The following is a 19,250-nucleotide window of genomic DNA, read 5'->3' on the forward strand; positions in this document are numbered from 1 at the left end:
AGATGATTTTAATTACCATTTTTAGGGAGGCTATAAATTTTTCAATGGAATTGTTATTTTATAATATGGAATTGATAAGGAAAAATGAATAAATCAGTGTATTGAGAATAAATTAATATATTTATAATGGATATACGGTAGGTACTGTTTTGAATCTCAATTTTTATGGCGTTCTATCTCTTCTTTTGCGCTTGTTAAGTCATAATTATTTTCTCTTACAAGTCATTTTTTGTTTTTGCCTACCTACACACTCATATTTACACACTTTTTTTGGGGCACAATAACCCTATATTGCTGGTTTCAATTTTTTTTTTAATTCATTTTTTTCTTTTAAATTATAATATTCGCAAATCGTCGAACATTAGACTTTTTTTCCGTAAAACACTACGTCAATTAAATTACTGCGTCGAACTATTTACAATAAATACACATTTTTTTCGATAAATTCAAATTCCGTACATGGCAAGTCCCTCTTAATTATAATGATCATGATAATAATAATAAATTAACGACGCGACAATAGATATATGGGAAAAAAAACAATTTTTTCTTTTCTTTTTATTAAGAGGGACTGACCGCGACGTTGCACGATGTTTTTTCTTTTTCGTTTATTGCACATTTGCCTCTCGATTGGGAATGTAAATGGTTTTGTAGCTAGAAAAAAGATATGTGGAGAGGATATAAGTTTAGCGTTACCTAAAATATTTTTGCTTTAGTAAATCGTTTATCTTTTGTAGGAAATTTTTTATTATTTTTAATTATTACTTGAAATTTAATTAAAACTATTTTTACAATTTCCCTTCTTTCTTTTTAGTCCTTTTTACAGTGTTAGAGTGTTTTCGATTTAAAATTTCAATTATTTCCACTTTATTATTTATCCTTTGAAATTTTTTCGTATTTTATTTTTCTTTTCCAATTTTCATTTTCTTTTTTCAAATAATTTCCTTTTTTTTAAATAATATTTCAGTCGATTAATTATTGTACATTCTCTTTAATGTTTATTTACTGAAAAAAGTACAATTACTGAAACTAAAATAAAATCATTTCGAAATTAATTTTTAACTTGAAATTCTAAATTCAAAGCAAATTTCCGATTAACAAAAAATACTGTTTACATTTTCATACAAATTTTCGAGGAAAAACTTAATTAGGATTTTACTTAATTAGAACAAACTTAATTAAATTCATTCAAAGTTTAAATATTACATATAAATAGTATTGATTTTCATGAATTAAAAATCCAAGCAATATTATATTTTCAATTGAAATTATTTATAATAATTCTAATTAAAACTGTAAATTATCAATAAATATCAATTATTATCAATAAACATTAATATTTTCAATAAGTTTCACATAAATAATAAAAATATTATTATATTCAATTTATATAACTAAATTATTTACAAAATGAATATAGAAAAATAAAAAATAAATATCTATCAAAAAGAGAGAAATGAAAATTATATTTTTTCATCGAAAATTAACTTTTAACTGGTTTAATGGAAATTATGAGAAAAAAATCTTAATCAACTCTTCATCTCGATCGATTAAATTAATTTCAGAAAATTTATTTCCCGAGTAAACGAGTTTTAGCTAAATTAAATTTCTAATTATGTCAAAGGATTTATTCTCCTGGGAAATTTCATTTTCAATCAGAAACTTAAATGCGTCTCTAATTAAAACTTTAAATAATAATTAAGGACCTAATTAAATCAATTTATTGGTTTTGAAAGACAAGGTGTTGTATTCTTTTTAAAGCAATACAATATTTTGTGAAACGATATTTTATTACTTTGGTTATTAACGTATTTATTATAAAAAGAAATCGATTTTGAAATAGTTATAAAGAAAATCTTTCCTAAATGAAAGGACAATAAAATTTAGTCCTTAATTATCATTTTTTATATTTAAATTTTAAATTTATTTTAATTAAATTAGAAATTTATTTTTTGAATTCATTATTAGTTTTGATTATTTTTCTTTATTTTCGATGAATTAGTTTAAAAATTTGTATTTTTAATCAACATTCACGAATTTTGATTAATTTATTATTGAATGATTAAATTTTGATCATTTATTGTTTAGTAATAAAAATTTAAACATTTAGAAATGATTATTGACTTCTGCATAATTTTTAAAAATAGAAATTTTTAATTATTCTTACGATTTTGGTTTTCCGATGAACTTAAAATGAATAATTGAATTTTCATTAATTAACAGGTTAAAATATTTTCTCTACGGACAAATTTTTACGATAATCACTAAATAATTAATGTTCGTCTTTATAAGTCCTTAAATTTGAAAATATTAACATTTCTAAAAAATTCAATTTTCCATTTTCTTTCTCGATTTCTGATTTTCAATTAATTTAATTATTAGAATTTATTATTTATTTTTGGACTTTTCAATTATTTTCCATTATTTTAATAAAATAATTGAATTTTCATCATTCAGTGTATTAATTATTGTTTAATCAAAATTTAACGATCACTCAATATTTTGTATTGATTATCAAGTTTTTAATCAAAAAAATGTTGATATTTTTTAAATTTCCATTTTTTATTTACATTAACGATTTTTATTTCTTTTTGTGATTTTCATGTGAAGTTAAAATTGAATAAAAATTTTTTGACTGAACAGTATTGATAATTAATTATTTAGTTTTGATCATAAACAAAATTTAACAGTAATCACCAAATATTTAGTGCTGCTCATCAAGTTTAAAATTTAATATATTTTTAATATTTACTAATTAAACTATTTTTTGAATTAATTATTTAATTAAAAATATTCATTCAAAATTTTACAATGATAACTAAATATTAAGTGTTTTCTGTGAAGTTTCTAATTTTTTTCCTAATGTTACAATTCTCAACATTCAATTTTTTCACAAATTTCCCAATTAATTTAAAGCTGAATATTTGAATTTTAATCATTTAGAATAATTATCATTCTTTATTGAATTGTTTTTTAATCAAAATTTAACGAATGAAATTTAACAATGATTGCTAAATATTTAGATTAAATTTGCTCCTTAATTCTTTAATTTGAAAAAATTTAACATTTTCCAATTTCAAATTCTTTTTCACTTTCCGATTAATTCAAAACTGAATAATTTAATTTTTAATTTTTAATCATTCAATATTTCGCTGAAAAAAATTTTAATTCCGTTTTCTGAAAAAAATAAATCTAGGTAATTGTTCAGATTTTGTAATTAATTATTTATCACTTCACTAAAAAAAATCAAATTCGTAAATTAACTCGAAATTCTGTTATTTGGAAAAAGAAATTTGATTTTTTAATTTTTATTGTCGATTAAATTCGCTAAATATTTTTCTTCGATAAATAAATTCAAATTCCATTTTCCGAAAAAATAAATCCGATGATTCAAAATTTACAGTTGATCATTAAACACTTTGCTGAATAAATTCGAATTCCGCTTTCCGAAAATATAAATTTTATTCTCCAATTTTTATTGTTGATCATTCAATATTTCACTAAATAAATTCAAATTTTATTTTTCGAAAAAATAAATCCACTAGTTTAAAATTATAGTTGATCATTAAATACTTCACTGAATAAATTCGAATTCCGTTTTCCGAAAACAAAAATTTTATTGCTGATCATTAAATATTTCGCTAAATAAATTCGAATTCCGTTTTCCGAAAACAAAAATTTTATTTATGATGTTGAATTTATCACTCGGTTAAAATTGTTTAGTTGAGAGATGAGATATTATCGGTAAATGTTAATTGTATTTTTTTATGTATAAACAAATTTTTAATTTTTTTATAATAAATTTTAGTTTTTGAAGAGGACGACTGTGTCGTCGAAACGCAAAACAGATGTTTTTTTGATTTGGATAGATTGATAATATTTTATCTTTCAACTAAAAAATTTTATTGTTGATCATTAAACACTTTGCTGAATAAATTCAAATTTCGTTTTTTGAAAAGACAAATCCGATTTTAATTTTTAATGTTTATCATTCAATACTTGGCAAAATAAATCAAAATTCTGTTCTCCAAAAAAGGAAATCAAATTGTTTAACGTTTATTCAACACTTGGCCAAAAAAATCTATCCAAAAATCGAATTTTATTAAAAATCCAAAAGAAAAAACGTGATATACACTAAAGCAAAAGAAAAATTGGTAACGCTAGTTTTCCTTAAACCCTTGGAGAAGACTACGTGGTTGAGGGTGAAGTCGGTAAGGAAATGGGGGATGTGATGGAAGTGGGAGTCGTTGATTCTCTGCCATTGGAGAGAGTGGGTGTCGATGACCTGTCTTGTTTGACGATAATCGGCGTACTGGACCGATTATTGCCAAGGAGGCTGTCTATCGAGAATGGATTCAGTCTCTTTCTTTCCTCCCTACCTTTCACAGACAAATCAATACTGCTGCTCTGCACCTCGTCGTCATGCAAAACACGATCATTTTGCTGTGAAATCAGTCTATGATGATGATGATGATGATGATGATGATTATTATTATTATTATTCGATGATGTTCTCAATGCCGAATTACTCAAACTAACAAGTTCACGTCTTCGTTCCAACAGACTCAAACCCCAATGATTTATTCCCTGTTGATGATTCATATCTAAATTAATATGAAAACCCGAATTTGCATTTTGCAAATGATTATTCGATGAGTTTGGTGATTTTTGATCAATTAAACGGGGATAACATTCGCCGTCAATTGAACCGTCGGCGGTTGAATCAACACGTTCGCTGTCACTGTCACTGCATGAATCGAGACCGCCAACGACATCAATTTCTTCGTTTGCATCGTTGCCCGAACCGGAAATACTGCTGCCCTCATTATTGTTACTCAAATGACCGAATGAACCTAAGGAATTGCCACTTGATGCTGCGGCGCTTCGTTGTTCCCATTCGGCTCGCAATGTCGAGAGGTCAACGGAGATTCCCTGTAAAAATACAAAATCAAACGAAAAAACGTTAGATTTATTAAATCGATTCGTACTCATTTTTATGAGAGGGGAAAATAAATTGATAGTTCAAGAGATGATAGAAATCAGTACGTGTGTGTGTGTGTATGTGTGCGGCGCACATCTTTTCTTTACTCTCTGATGGCTAATTAACTCACTAATTGAACAGTCATTGAAATTACAATCAAGATCTGCAACACGCATCCTCCCGTCAAGTTGAAATGTTTAACTGATTCTTTTCTCCTTTAAATTATTCCATTTTTTTCACTTAATTGTATAATTAAACTCATTAAAAAAAACAATTTTGATTTATTTTCTATATCCAAGAAACCTTTTTATCAAAAACTTACTTGATACCTTATATCACATTTTCCTTTAGGTCTTAATAAATTTTCAAAAAAATATAATTAACACTTTAATTTTTATTCAAGTCACGCGATTTTTATTTCAAGAAATAATTTTCTTTCAAGAAGGAAAATACTCTTGGTAACTGTAATTCAGGCCTCTGATCGACTTTAACGCGCACAAAAAACCGTTTTAGTCGATTTTATTCTGGATTCTTGAAAAAATTTGATTTTTTATTCCTCTCACTTTTCCCTGATTGACAAAAAATTTTTTTTCTCTCTAGTTCCTAATTTTTTTTCTCTAATTCTTGTAAAATTCAATTATTTTTAAATACTTTTTTATATTTATTTATTTATTATAAAAACACAATCAATTTAAAAAAAATTTTAAAAATCGTTTTAAAAATAAATTTTATTTCAAAAACAATTTTATAAAATATTCCAATCGTTTATTTTAATTACTTAAAATTCAAATTTCGGAAAATTTCAATTCTTTAATTGTTTAATAAGTAAAGTCAATTTATTAATTTTGGGAATTAAATTATATGCAAGAAATTTTAACTAAAATTTTTCATAAACCTATTTTCTTAGAACTTATAAATTTAGTTAATATTAGTTTATTTTAAATAATTATATTTAAATATATTATATTTTTTGTTGTTTATTTTTCCCCAAGAATTGAAAATTTTTAAAAATTGTAATTTCAAAACTTCTTAAATTTAATTAGATAATTTCTTAAAATTACAACTGTAATTCTTGTAAAATTGAATTATTCTTTAGAATTTCAGACTAAAGTTATTTATAAAGTATATTTTTTTAAAATAAATATTTAAATATTATTAAACTACTACATCTATTGAAATTTTCGAAAACATCATTTGAAACCGATTCTGAAATTTAATTAGTTCTAAAAATTCGAGTCATATAGCTTCTTCAAAATTTAATTATTTTCCAGACATTTTAAAAAGAAATCTTTAATCAATTATTTTTAATATTTTTGTGAAAATTTCCAAGAACTCAATTATTACAAAAAATTCAAAATGTATCTAAAATTCAATTGATTTTAATTAGTTTTTTCAAAATTTCAACTATTGGAAAATTTAATAAAAAACACTTTTCTGAATTTTCAATAAAATTATTAAAAATTCAAATTTTCGAAAATATAAATTTTAATTTTCTCGAAATTCAATTGTTTTTAAAAATTTCTACTAATAACTCTTACAATATTCTATTGTTTTTTTGTAACTCTTCATAATTTTTTTTGAACTGATAAATTTTTGAAAATGCGTAACTGAAAATATTTATTTATTTATTGAAATTACACGGGCTAATATTAATAAATAATTGATTTTCAAAACATTATATTAAACAAATTTTAAAAATTAGTTTTCTAAAAATATTTTCAAATAATTTCTGAAAAATAATAGAATTTCCAAAAAATTAAAATTTGCTAAAATTATTTGAAAATAATTTAAAATTTGTAAAGAACATATAACACAATTGAAAAAAGTAATTAATTATTTGATAAATTTTTTATTAGAATTTTAGAAATTCAAACATTGTTAAAAAAATTTGAAGTTGAAACATTTCGAAATTTGATTTTCAAAAATTATGACAAAGAAATTATCTTATTTTTTAAAAAATATTGTAATGTAATTTTACTCAAAAATTTTAATAATAATTCTAAAAAATTGGATTTCTTTAAAAATTTTAATGTAACTATTTTTTTGTAGATATTTAAATTTTCGGAAATCTAGAATTAAAAATATTGATAATAATTTAGTTTCAGAAAATTATAAAGAAAAAGTTCTAAGAATTTCATTTTAAAAAATATTTTAATATCATTTCTTGTAGCTAATGTTCATTAATTTTTAATTAAAAATTTTTATTTGAAAACTTATCGTTAAAACTTTTGAAAATTTAATTATTTTCAAAATTTGTAATTAAAATTTTCTGAAACTTAATTTTATTAACTTTTAACGAAATATTTAAATAAATAGTCAATTATTTTCACCAAAATTTTACAAAATTTCAATTATTTAATAATTTTTTAATTATATATTTCAAAAATTTAATAATCTTATAAAATTTATTCAAAAATATGTTTGGAAAAATTTGACTATAAATAATTATTTTTCACACTATAAAAATCGAAATAAATTGGAAATTTTTAATATAAAAGTGATATTTTTTTTGCAATATTTGGAAGTTGCATTTTTTGAAAATAAGTGGTAGAAAGTCGCCTTTTTTGAAAATAGTAAAAAAAAAGCCAAAAAAATCACACTATGCGAAGCCTGCTAATTGAATAAGAAAGTTAAAAAAAAAACAGAACGCAATGAAAATTAAAATTCAATTTATTTTGTATTACTTGAAATGTGTCACTTTCTAATTCGTAATAATATGTAATTTAAGAAGGAAATCAGACAGAGATAATTAATAATTTACATAGTTAAATTAATTATTATTTATCTGTAAATGCAATAGTTTGCCTGGGAGATAAATGTTAGTTCTCGATACATAATAATTTATCGTTTAAACGCGTATGTGACAGACGTGTCTAAATCCTTGTCTCGTGTGTGCTACTGCATATTTGCCAAGCGCGAATGAAAAAAAAAACATTTTACATGATTAAAGGAATTAAGAATAACGTTTCATTATACTATCCTGTGGAAGTATTTTCTCTCACTGTGAATATATACCCAACATACACGTATATACATATATTTTGCATACTTTATGTTTGCGGGCTGGCAAAATCCAATTGTGTGGCGAGAGTCACGTGGTTCACGAAATTTATGATTACGCGAAAATATATTGCAATTATACCAGGAGCAATTGTAATACACGCGAGAGTGTTGCAAATTTCAACTTGACGGTGATAAACACACGCATGAAAGTTACGTTTAAAAAATCAACTGACAGATTTTCAAAAATAAAAATAAACACAGTAATATCGTTTTTCATTTTCAAAATTGAACATAAATGAAAATATTTTTGTTTTATCGTTGAAAGAATAAATTGTAAAATTTTTTTTTTTCGAAAAATAATTTGATTCTTTTGAAACAAATGGATTAAATAAATATAAGCGAATAACTTAAATAAATAAATACTTAAATAAATTATAAACAAATTATTAAATAATGCTAAATAAGTTAAATAAATAATAATAAACAAATTATTGAATACTGATAATTTAAATAAATAATAATGAACAAATTTTTTAATAATTGGAATTAATTAATTAATTAATTAATTAATTACTTAATTAATTAAATAAGAATGAACAAATTATTAAATAATGATAAATAAATTGAATAAATAATAATAAACAAATTATTACATAATTAAAATTAAGTTAATCAAATAATAATAAACAAATTATAAATAAAAAAGCAATTCACAGTGTCCAGTGTTTCTTTAAAATTTACTTTTATCAATTAATATTATTTTACTAATAAAAGAAATGATAAATTCAATTTACCTTAGCGGCTAATTTTCGTTGTTGTCTTTCGAGGGCTTTTAGGATTTTTTTCTGTCGCCTTTCGCGTTCTTTTCTCCTTAATTCTTCCGGGGGAATTGGTTCGCCACTACAACTTTGTGGATGCGCATTGTGCGCAGGTCTTCCGGGTCCTTTTTTTGTATGCTCCTTTTTCCTCCACTTCGCTCTGCGGTTTTGAAACCACACCTGTAATCAAAATAATACACGATAAATTAAACTCCAAAACAAGGCAAAACAAAAACAATGCAAATATTTTCAAAAGTAATAATTCTCATCAATTAATTAAAAACAGAAAAAATTTACTTTATAATTTTTTTTTTTTACTTTAAATTTAACATTATCTGATTGTTTATTTAAATCATTTATTAATGTTTAAATAATTTTTTTTCCAAAATTAATAAATTCTATTTTTAAAAACGTATAAAAATATTTATTAAATTAATTAAAAACAGTTTTTCAATTTTATATTCCATTCCAATTTTTCCGCGATATCAAAATATTTTATTAACAACAATTGTAAAAATTGATAAACTTTTTTAATTTCTTGCGTAATTGATAAAAACTGTTGAGAGCAGCAGAATGCGAGCGAATATATTTATTTTAACAACTACTAATTGCAAAGAGCAATTGAAACAAGTTTTCCTTCGAAAACACGTTCTAATGAAACATTTTATCGCGAATCAATTTCCATGTTTATGTCTCTTAAAGTTAAAATGTTCTAATCATTGCAAATCATCATCAAATGTTTACATATATAAATTTAAATAAAAGAAAAAAAATTCCACCAGCTGCTATACTTTCCTTTATAAATGCGGAGAAAACGGAAAATTTTTCGATATAAATAAAACAATTATTCAATCAGAATAAAACAAATCACTTAAAACATAATTATTTTGAAACATACAAACATAACTATATATACACCACAATTACCATATATAAATTCGCTTTACTAAATTGGGACAACGAAATATTCAATTTATTTTTAAAGTGCGTCATTAATTAAAACTGGTGCTATAAATATTGAAAATAATTGTTCGAAACTATCGTTGAATATAAAAAGAAACTAAACTAAACTCAACTACCATAAATTCGAAATACAACTACCATAAATTCTAACAATATCTTATTATCACACTATCTTTTAATTAAAACAATTCACATAATTCACTGAGATTGTTAATTTTAATTAAAAATTTGAAATAGAATTATTAAATTGTCAATTTTCAAATAGAATATCAGAATTGTAATTAAAAAAATTGTCGCAATTAAAAACGGTAAATATAATAATGAAATTATAAATTGCAATTAAAAATGAAAAAAATATAATTATATAAGGATCACAGTAAAAAAATAAATGTTAACGTACAGTGAAACCTGTCGAATGGAACTCGATTTTTAAAATTTTATTACAGTAAACAAACCTTAAAAAATAGTTTTATAATTTAGTTGTGTAATAATTTTACAATATTCTGAAACTAAGTGAAAATAATTCTTGTTGGATATTTTGGAATTCGGAAAAATTTTTAAAATAGAAATACAGATGCATTCCGACAGGTTTGACTGTATAATTTTATTAAAAAGATTTTTTAGTCTTTTTTTACTCTTTTTCTTAATTGCATCTTTTTTAAATCAAATTCTTTGTACAATTTTTTCTGTTAATTGTTGATATTTATTTTATTTTTCCGTGGTTTGCAATTTTTTAAAAAATTTTTTCCATGATCTGCAATTTTTTTACCACTTTCCGTGGTCTGCAATTTTTCTAAATTTTGAATCAAAATTTTTCTTAGAACTTTCCTTTTATTTGAAAATTCCATGAACTTTACTGCGGATTTAGTAAAATTTGCTCCAAACAGGGGACCGATTATGTAATTTGAATTTTATTTCGACTTTCACTTTCATTTTTACTTTGATTTTACTGTTACTTTAATAGATTTTTATTTTTACTTTTATTTTGCACTTTGTTAAATATTTATTTTCACTTTCACTTTGATAAAAAGTGAAAAATAAAAATCTTTCAAAGTGAAAGTGTAAAAATATTTAACAAAGTGCAAAATAAAAGTAACAATGAATAGGAAAATAATAATGTGTTATTATAATAAAAATAAATAAAAATCCATTAAAGTGAAAATGAAAATAAAAATGAAAGTACAAATAAAAATTTATAAAAGTGAAAATGAATGTGAAAGCAGAAATCTGTCAAAATGAAAGTGAAATTAAAAATCTTTTAAAACAAAAGTGAAAATGCAATTCAGAAATAAAATGACAAAATTGACCCACAATTTGGATTTTATTTAATAAAAGCTAGAAAAAAATTTTGATCAGTCTATTTTTAATTAGTAAAATAATGTAAAAAAATTTGTAATTCTGTTGATCATAGAATTTATTTGCATAAATTATTTTAGTTTCAAAAAATTATCATTTTTCTAACCTTTGCAAAAAATTAAAAATTTTTTTTTAAAACATAACTTACAAAAAAAAAAATTACAATTTTCTTAAGATTTCCTTTTTAAAAGAGAAAAAAAAATTCATGATTTTAGGTGTTTTCATTAATTCAAGAAAATAAAAAGGAAATAAAAAGGAAATAAAAAGAAAAAAATGGCAATCAGGTAAAAAAGGGAACTAACTGTGATTCCTGTAATTATAACATTGTTAATTAAAGCAGAAATTGCAGACTAAAGAAAGAAATTATGTTAAATATAATGAAAATAATACCTTCTCATGTGATAAAAAAAAATTATATAATTTAAAAAAATTGTTAAATATAATGAAAAAAATTTTTATAATTGAAATTTGTAAATATAACGAAAAAAAATTGTATAATTGAAATTGTGATAATTATCATTAAATTGAGAATGTATGTGAAATGAAAAAAAAGGGAAAAACTTAATTTACAAACGATCGATAGTTGAGTTAATTGAAACAGCACTATTAGACCGCATATAAAATGAACGCATCAGAATTATAAATAAGTAATTAATATTAAAATAACGAGAAGTTATCGAGATATGAATCGACAAGGTGCAGGGGTGTTAAAGTGACACTCGTGCACAAAGGGAAATCGTGTCACACTGCGCTTTTGATAAGAGTGTGGCATTATAAAGTCGACAATTCAAGAAAAAGAGGTCTGAGAGAATGAAGACATTAGTTACAAAGGGTAACCGCGGCCGGTAAATGGCGCTGGTCTCACGCGAGCACGAGATCAATAGCCCTCTTTTGCAACCCTCTAAAACACCCTGGCCAAGTCACGTCACTTGCCCTTATGACTTCTTCTTCTTCTCTTTTTCTTCCTTCTTCTATTTTTTATCCTTTCTCTTTTTCTCCTTTTTTCTTTCTCTCCTCTTTCTTTTCTCTGCTTTTTCGTTTTTTCCTCCTTTTTCTTCCTTCTTCTTGTTCATCTTTTTCTTCCTCTTCTTCGTCTTCATCACTCTAAGGTTGGTAGCCCAGACTAAAAGCTCCAATGTTGCAAAGCACACTTATAAACAGCTAACTCTCACGCAAACGACCCCCCCCCCCCCTCTCTCTCTCTCTCTACATCGAAAACAACCCTTCGTCAACCCACTCTCGCCACATTCACTCTGCTAATGAGAAAACCTTGCAATCCTAATTAACTGCTAAACTAACAAGCGACATTTTAGTAACACTTAAAACGACCATCTTCTCGCGCGACATTTTAGTCGTTTCTGATTAACATTCCACTCTCGTCGAGCGTTTAACTTTCTCTGCAAAAATTACTCGAACTCATAAATTTACCTTAATGATAAAACTAGTTCGAAATTTTAATTTTTCATTATTAGTATATTTTAAAATTGAAAATCGATTTCTACATAATTGATGAACAAATTTATATTCAATTGGATTAAATAAATTTTATAAAATAATTAAAATTGATGTTTTTCTAACTGTGCGATCTTTCCAAAATTTAAGATTATATTGTTTTGCGTTAAAAAGGTCGTTTTCGAGTAATTCCTAAACGAGTCGCGTCTATAAATCTGTGAAATGGCAATTTTTGATCAATTCATACACAAAGTAATAAAAATGTTGATAAGAAACTTGCTTGATAAAAAAAAAAAAACTTCACTATTTTTAAACATATAGTTAATTACAGAAAAAAAAAATTCATCGTGCTTACAAATTGTCCCGCAGCTTTCGTAATTTTCTTGCCAATTAAATTTAAGCACTGAATTTCTATCTTAATTCATAATCATCAAATGACCGTCATTTAGATACTTAATTGTGAATAACAACCCTGACAAATGATGGAAATAAATTTCGAAACATAATAAACATATATAAAACAAAAAAATAAAATATAAAACATGAACTTTAAAATAATACGGATCATCAATTTTTAAATAATATAGAAAATAAAAATAGTCATCTTTCTTTAAAAAAAAAAAACAATATAATTCTAATTTTGGAAAGGTCAGTTAAAAAAAACGTTTTGTCCATAAACCCTAGAATTAAAAATTGTAAAAAAAAATCGAAAATAAAAATGTATGATCGGAACATAAATAAAAATATACAGTAAAAATTTACAATATAGAAATATAATTTAAGAATGTAAAAAAAAGAGAAAATAAAATGTAAAATAAAAAATGTGAAGTAGAAATATGAAACAAAGTATGAAAAAAATAAGTATTAAATAAAAATTTTTAATATAAAATTTGTAAATATGTTTTTATTTAAATAATTAAATTATCGTAGTTGAATTCTGATAAGAATTGATTTTAAAAAGGAAATTTAGTTAAAACTTTAGAAAATAATTAGAAGTGTTAAAGTTGGATTCTTTAGAAACAATTAAATTTCAAAAAGGTTTTCAATTGAAATCTTTGAAATTCTAATTATTGTAAAAGTATAATACCTAATATTTAAAAATAAAAAAATTATTAATTTGTTAGCTTCCTTGAAAATTCAAAGTTTTTCATAATATTATTCAAAAATTCTAAAAAATAATTGAATTTTAGAAGACTTTGGTACAGTTCAAATTTCCATAAAAAATTTTTAAAATGATTTTACATTGAAAGTATTTTGAAATTTTAAGCAAATAAAAAGCAATAAGTAATTAAATATTTATTTTACAAAAATTATTGAAATTTGAAAGATTTAATTCGGAAAAATCTGAAAAAATAAGGTTTTTGAAAACTAGTATTTAATTAAAATTTTTTGAAGATATATTTGAAGATATCTTAGAAAATAATTGAATATTGAAAGCGTTATAACAGGAATTCTGGGAATTAATTAAATTTTAAAAGATTTTTAAAATTAAATTCTTTGAAAATTTAAGGGAAGCAAAAGTATAAAAATATTAAAATTTTTATTTTAAAAAATTATTAATTACATTATTTTTCTTTAAAAATTCTTAAAGTTTTGAATAATTTTATTCAAAAATGAAAGAATTAAATAATTAAATTTCAAAAGGTTTTTCATTGAAATTATTTAAAATTTTAATTTCTGTGGAAAAATAAATATGAATAACATTTAAATTTTTGTTTAACAAAAAGTGTTAAAGTTTTGAATAAATTAATTTAAAAATTCCGAAAAACTTTGTTTCTTAAGGGCATATGATGACATAATGGTTCAAATGCCCTTAAAAAATGTAATTAAAATTTAAAAAAAAATTGTATTTCCAAAAATAATTTTAAAAAATTAAAACAATTGAAAATTTTGTCAAATTTCATTGAAATAAATTTTACATTTTAATGAATTTTATTTGTTTACTTTTAAAAATTATTTTGAAATATAATCGTATTTTTGAAGAATTCTAATTAAAAATTAGGAAAATAATTGAATTTTAAAGAATTAAACTTATTACCGAATTATTTAATAAAAAATATCTTACATTCAAAAAGAAAATCTTTTATAGTAACAATGGTAATGAAAAATTCACGCGCGCGTGTAGTTATGCTATGCCACTTAGAATAAAAAAAGCAATAATAATAATATGAAATATAAATAAAAAAGATAAAATACAAGAATTTAATTTGTTTATTCGATAAAAACATTTATTTTTCATAAGTAAATAGAAAAAAAGAAGTTAAAAAAAAACTTCGCAAAGCGAAAGATAATTGAGTAATAATACAGGTTTCATTAAATTCCTAACAATACGAAAGGTGCAACAAAGTAAACTGAAAAAGTGCATTCCACGAAAATTAGAGGGAAATAAAGCTTAATCCACCAATATTATCACCCTCCTCCTTCTTCCCTTCCCCCTCCCAATTCTTGGTTCCTTTCGTGGAAAGTGTTGAGAATCGGGCTGAAAGCAAAGTTTACACCCCTTGTTTAGCAACACGAGAGGTTGGATCGTATTCTCAACTCACCCAAAAAGGCCACCGCGCACACACACACACACATTCACACAAATTCAAAGTTCACCGTCTGCTCACAGTCCCTCCGACAAATCTCTTAATTTCCTATCTAATCTTCGCACAAACCAGAGAACAAGGACATATCCCCACGTGTCCTAAAAGATATTGTTCAACGTCACACATCAGGTTTTGAGAAAATTATCATCGAAATCTCTTATTCTTTCGTTTGTTTGCGGGGGAAAGTACAATGGAGAAGTAGAAGAAGAAAAAAAAGGGTTTTTTTTTTGGTAAATGTCTCTGATTTCTTGTAAGGGCCAAATGGTTAGATAAATTATCTGCGGATTTGCGTAGGAGATGCGCGCGCGCACACACCACATATGCTTCTCGAAGCGTGTCTAAGCGCATAAATATAAATATCCTATGGATGACTATATAGAATTATAGAGAGCAGACGTATGTAACGGGAGGGTGCCCGCATAAAAGCGTTTGTCCGACCGGCCGTGAAATTGACAGCCACCCTTTTCATATCCTCCCTCTCTTCACTTCTCAATTTTTCCAACGTCCATATCTCGTCATCGAGATGCTTCAAGGAGGATTTTCTTAAAGTCTTATGTAATCGGCATCTTGAAGTCGATTTTGAATTTGCATATTTTTAGTTAAGTTATACGTAACGAGGCAAATTTAGTTAGAAACTGGAAGTACTAACTAGAACCACTTACAACTGAAACAAACCCTGCTGCAAACACAGTTTTTCTAAGGATATCAAATTGAGAACTGAAAATATTAAGCTAACTATCAAATGTTAGTAGCTTAATAATTATAGCTATATAGGAGCTACAATAAATTGTTACTATCATCAACTGAAAATGACACTAAACGGCACTGCTAACAACTTGAGCTATACCATCAACTGAAGCAATGATAAATTGTAAAGTTATAATGATAAATTGTAGTTAGTGAATCATTAATAAGTGTTACATTAATGTCGGCAATGAACAGTTAACAGAGTAACAACGTTCGTTTTTATCGTATAAACTTTGTCTGTTCTCTATATATATTTAATCCTGCATTTAACTGAATAAATTAATTGTTAAAATACAATCACGTGTTTTACTTATATTCAAAACCCAACAATTAAGTAATGAAAACAATAAACCCTGTTTCACTACTAAATGTCAAGGAGCTTAATTCAGATTGCAAAAACTGTGATACAACTAATGATACAATAAAATTGAACCATAAATAACAAACTGTAATTATTTATAGTTACCCAAACTACTATCAGTTTAAACAATACACTTGAACTATTATTTACTGAAAGCATCATCTGTCATGTCAGCAGTTTTATGACTAATTGGATCTATTAAAAACAAGAATTGCTACAAAATTCGTACTACAACTAAAAACTGGAGCAGTAGAGAACTGAGACTGGTATCAACTAATATTGTCACTAATTGAAACTATTAACAACTGGAATTGCATCTAAGAACTAACAATTTATTACTACCAACAACTGCACTGAAAGAAAAATATAGAAGGTACAGGCATAATTTAGGTTATATTACCTATATAGTATTGCTGGAATAGAAACAGCCCAACTTGACAGAAATTCATAAACATAACCAAATTCCTAACATACCGTAATCATCTCTTTCAGTGTGTATAGTAGTAAACTGAAAGTATACTATCATCTAATATTGTCACTAATTGAAACTATATTAACAACTGGAATTGCTCTGATATGTATACTACTAATAACTGGTATAGTTCAAGTGAACTAAAACTGTCATCATTTGGTATTGCCAACTGATATTTTTAATAGCTTCTATTAAAAACAAGAATTGGTACTGCTAACAACTGAAGTAACAATCCAGTTGTTACACAAATTAGTTACTGAAATCAGGCCAGACTGGAATAACCACCATCTGTAGTTGATAGTAATGAAATCTACTAACAACGGAAGCTATCTCCAACTATGGACATATAATAAACTATAGTTATCATTATCTTGTATTGACTCTAATTAGAACTATTAACAACTGGAATCATCACTACTTGAAACTATTAATAAACTGGAATTGTTACTAGCTGGTGGTATTAACTGAAGCTACTATATCAACTAGAGCTGTAATGAATGGTCTGGATATTATCATCATCTTGATAGTATAGTTGTTCTGCTTAGTTGCCACGAAATGGAACTACTGATAACTGGATTTCTCTTCGACTGGTGCTTCTAACAACTGGGGCTATAGTAAGCTAAAACTTTAATCAACTGGTATTGACACTAATAGCTCCTAATATTAAAAACAAAAATTTGTATATTACACTAGAGCTTCACTTATTTTCACCGCAAGTCCAAACAAACTGAAAGGCAGAGTCGCACTTATTTTCACTCTGAAACGTAATATTCGAGTTGATTTGATTGGTGGATTTTTTAACATCAACCAATGAGAACGCACGGAGAACCTTTTAACTGAAAATAAGTGAGACTGGAAATTGTGGGTTCGGTTTTGACCGTTCCCAAGTACAGTTCTCAAGCATCAATTCAAGGATTTACCTCACAATGTCTATAGTTCTCTAATTTTGACTTATTTGTATTTTTAAAGTGTCTAACTTCAAGTATTCGGAGGAGATGATTCTAAACTAACTTTTTTTAACTTAAATTCATATTTGCAATAGTATAAATATTTAATTCACATCTTTACCTCCCAACACGTGTTCATCAACCGCCATAGATTTATATAGTTTACCGAATTGCGTTTGACGCCATTTTTTTTTTGTTCACATTAACCAATTTCATGGACATTTTTGATTCTTAATTCTCATTCTTCTAAGTGTTTGTTCTGACAGTTGGCTAAGCCTCAAGTCATTTAAGAAGAAGAAGAAAATTATGAAAATAAGTGCAACTACAAATAAGTGAGACTGAAAAGAAGTGAAGCTCCAGTGTACTAACAAATGGAGGTACAATTAACTTGAACTAGTAATAACAAGAATTGTTATCATTTTAAGTTGTCACTAGAGTCAAAAATACAGACAATTAGAGCTATAATAAACTAAAACTGTTATCATCTAGTACTGCTACTAATTGTAACAATTAACAACTGAAATTAACACTAATTGGTTAATTTTTTATTAATACATAAAAATTCAACTATTAGCAGTAACTATTAAGTTTATGAAGCTAAATTATTTTGTAACTACTACAAATATTTGAATCAAAGTTTAATCCGTCATCACAAACGTTAACACATAGCATAAATCTACACACACACATACGTATACAAAAATAGACCACAATAACAGAAACTAATGTGATGTGCTACAACAATTAATTGTGTTTTGTATTCTGAAAAGAAAACGTGACAAGTGGATGTCATTAGAGATAAGATAAGATACTAGGAATTCTAATTCCCCATTGGCTTTCGCACCCCATATGCATTTGAACGCGTATTTTCCAAAAGATGTAAGAGAGGAGAGAGCAAGAGAGCAACCACAGCTCTAGCAGATGGACTAACTACCCCCAAGAGAGGGGACCAAAAACCAGAGAAAGAGAGTAAAGGAGAGAGAGAGAGAGAGAAACAAAAAGAGGGTAAGAGTTACTGGCGAGATCTTTCCAAGTCAAAAGGTCGAATATCCCAATACTCCCTAAACGTCTGTCGAGAATCAACCCTCACATCAAGTTAAATCTAAACTCAATTCAAATATTCGCGCCTATCTTGCCAAGTAATCTTTGAAAATCATCTCCCCACAAAATTCTTTATGCACCCTTTTCTGATACGCGAAACACATTAAAAGAAATATCTACAAAGAAACTAATCTCAATTCAATTCGTTCCTCATATTTGTTACCCACTTTATGAAATTTTTTTCTTGCTGATAACAAATAGTCGAGAGACTCAATTATATGTAATCTCGATCATATCACAGTTTTCTTAAGGATATCAAACTGAGACAAAAACGTATCAAAATTTACCTTTTAGTGAAGGTGAAATTTTTTCGATTAATTCTAAATAGCATAATATTTGAGAACAACATTGTGTCAATATTGCTTGACAATGTTGCTAATGTTACAAAGCAATATTGAGGCAAAAACTTTCGGAAAGCTTGCAACGTTTTTTTAGTAAGCTTGCAGCAATCTTTCCTTGCA

At 25.1% G+C, this 19,250-nt stretch overlaps 2 protein-coding genes across 4 annotated transcripts in view; both read right to left on the minus strand.

The window, feature by feature from the left end:
- The window catches only part of LOC122499063, a 693,598-nt gene that overhangs the window by 496,927 nt on the left and 177,421 nt on the right, over positions 1 to 19,250 (minus strand). The window lies entirely within an intron of this gene.
- The window catches only part of LOC122499062, a 59,929-nt gene continuing 43,923 nt past the window's right edge, over positions 3,245 to 19,250 (minus strand). Inside the window, exons 3-4 of the mRNA XM_043607130.1 lie at positions 8,779 to 8,982; positions 3,245 to 4,932 (exon numbers count right to left, since the gene is read on the minus strand). Of these exons, the coding sequence (XP_043463065.1) occupies positions 4,189 to 4,932; positions 8,779 to 8,982 (948 nt within the window). The 3' untranslated portion in view covers positions 3,245 to 4,188. The remainder of the gene's footprint in view (positions 4,933 to 8,778; positions 8,983 to 19,250) is intronic.

This window comes from Leptopilina heterotoma, unplaced genomic scaffold, assembly GCF_015476425.1.
Source record: "Leptopilina heterotoma isolate Lh14 unplaced genomic scaffold, ASM1547642v1 Lhet_164, whole genome shotgun sequence".
Lineage (NCBI taxonomy): Eukaryota > Metazoa > Arthropoda > Insecta > Hymenoptera > Figitidae > Leptopilina > Leptopilina heterotoma.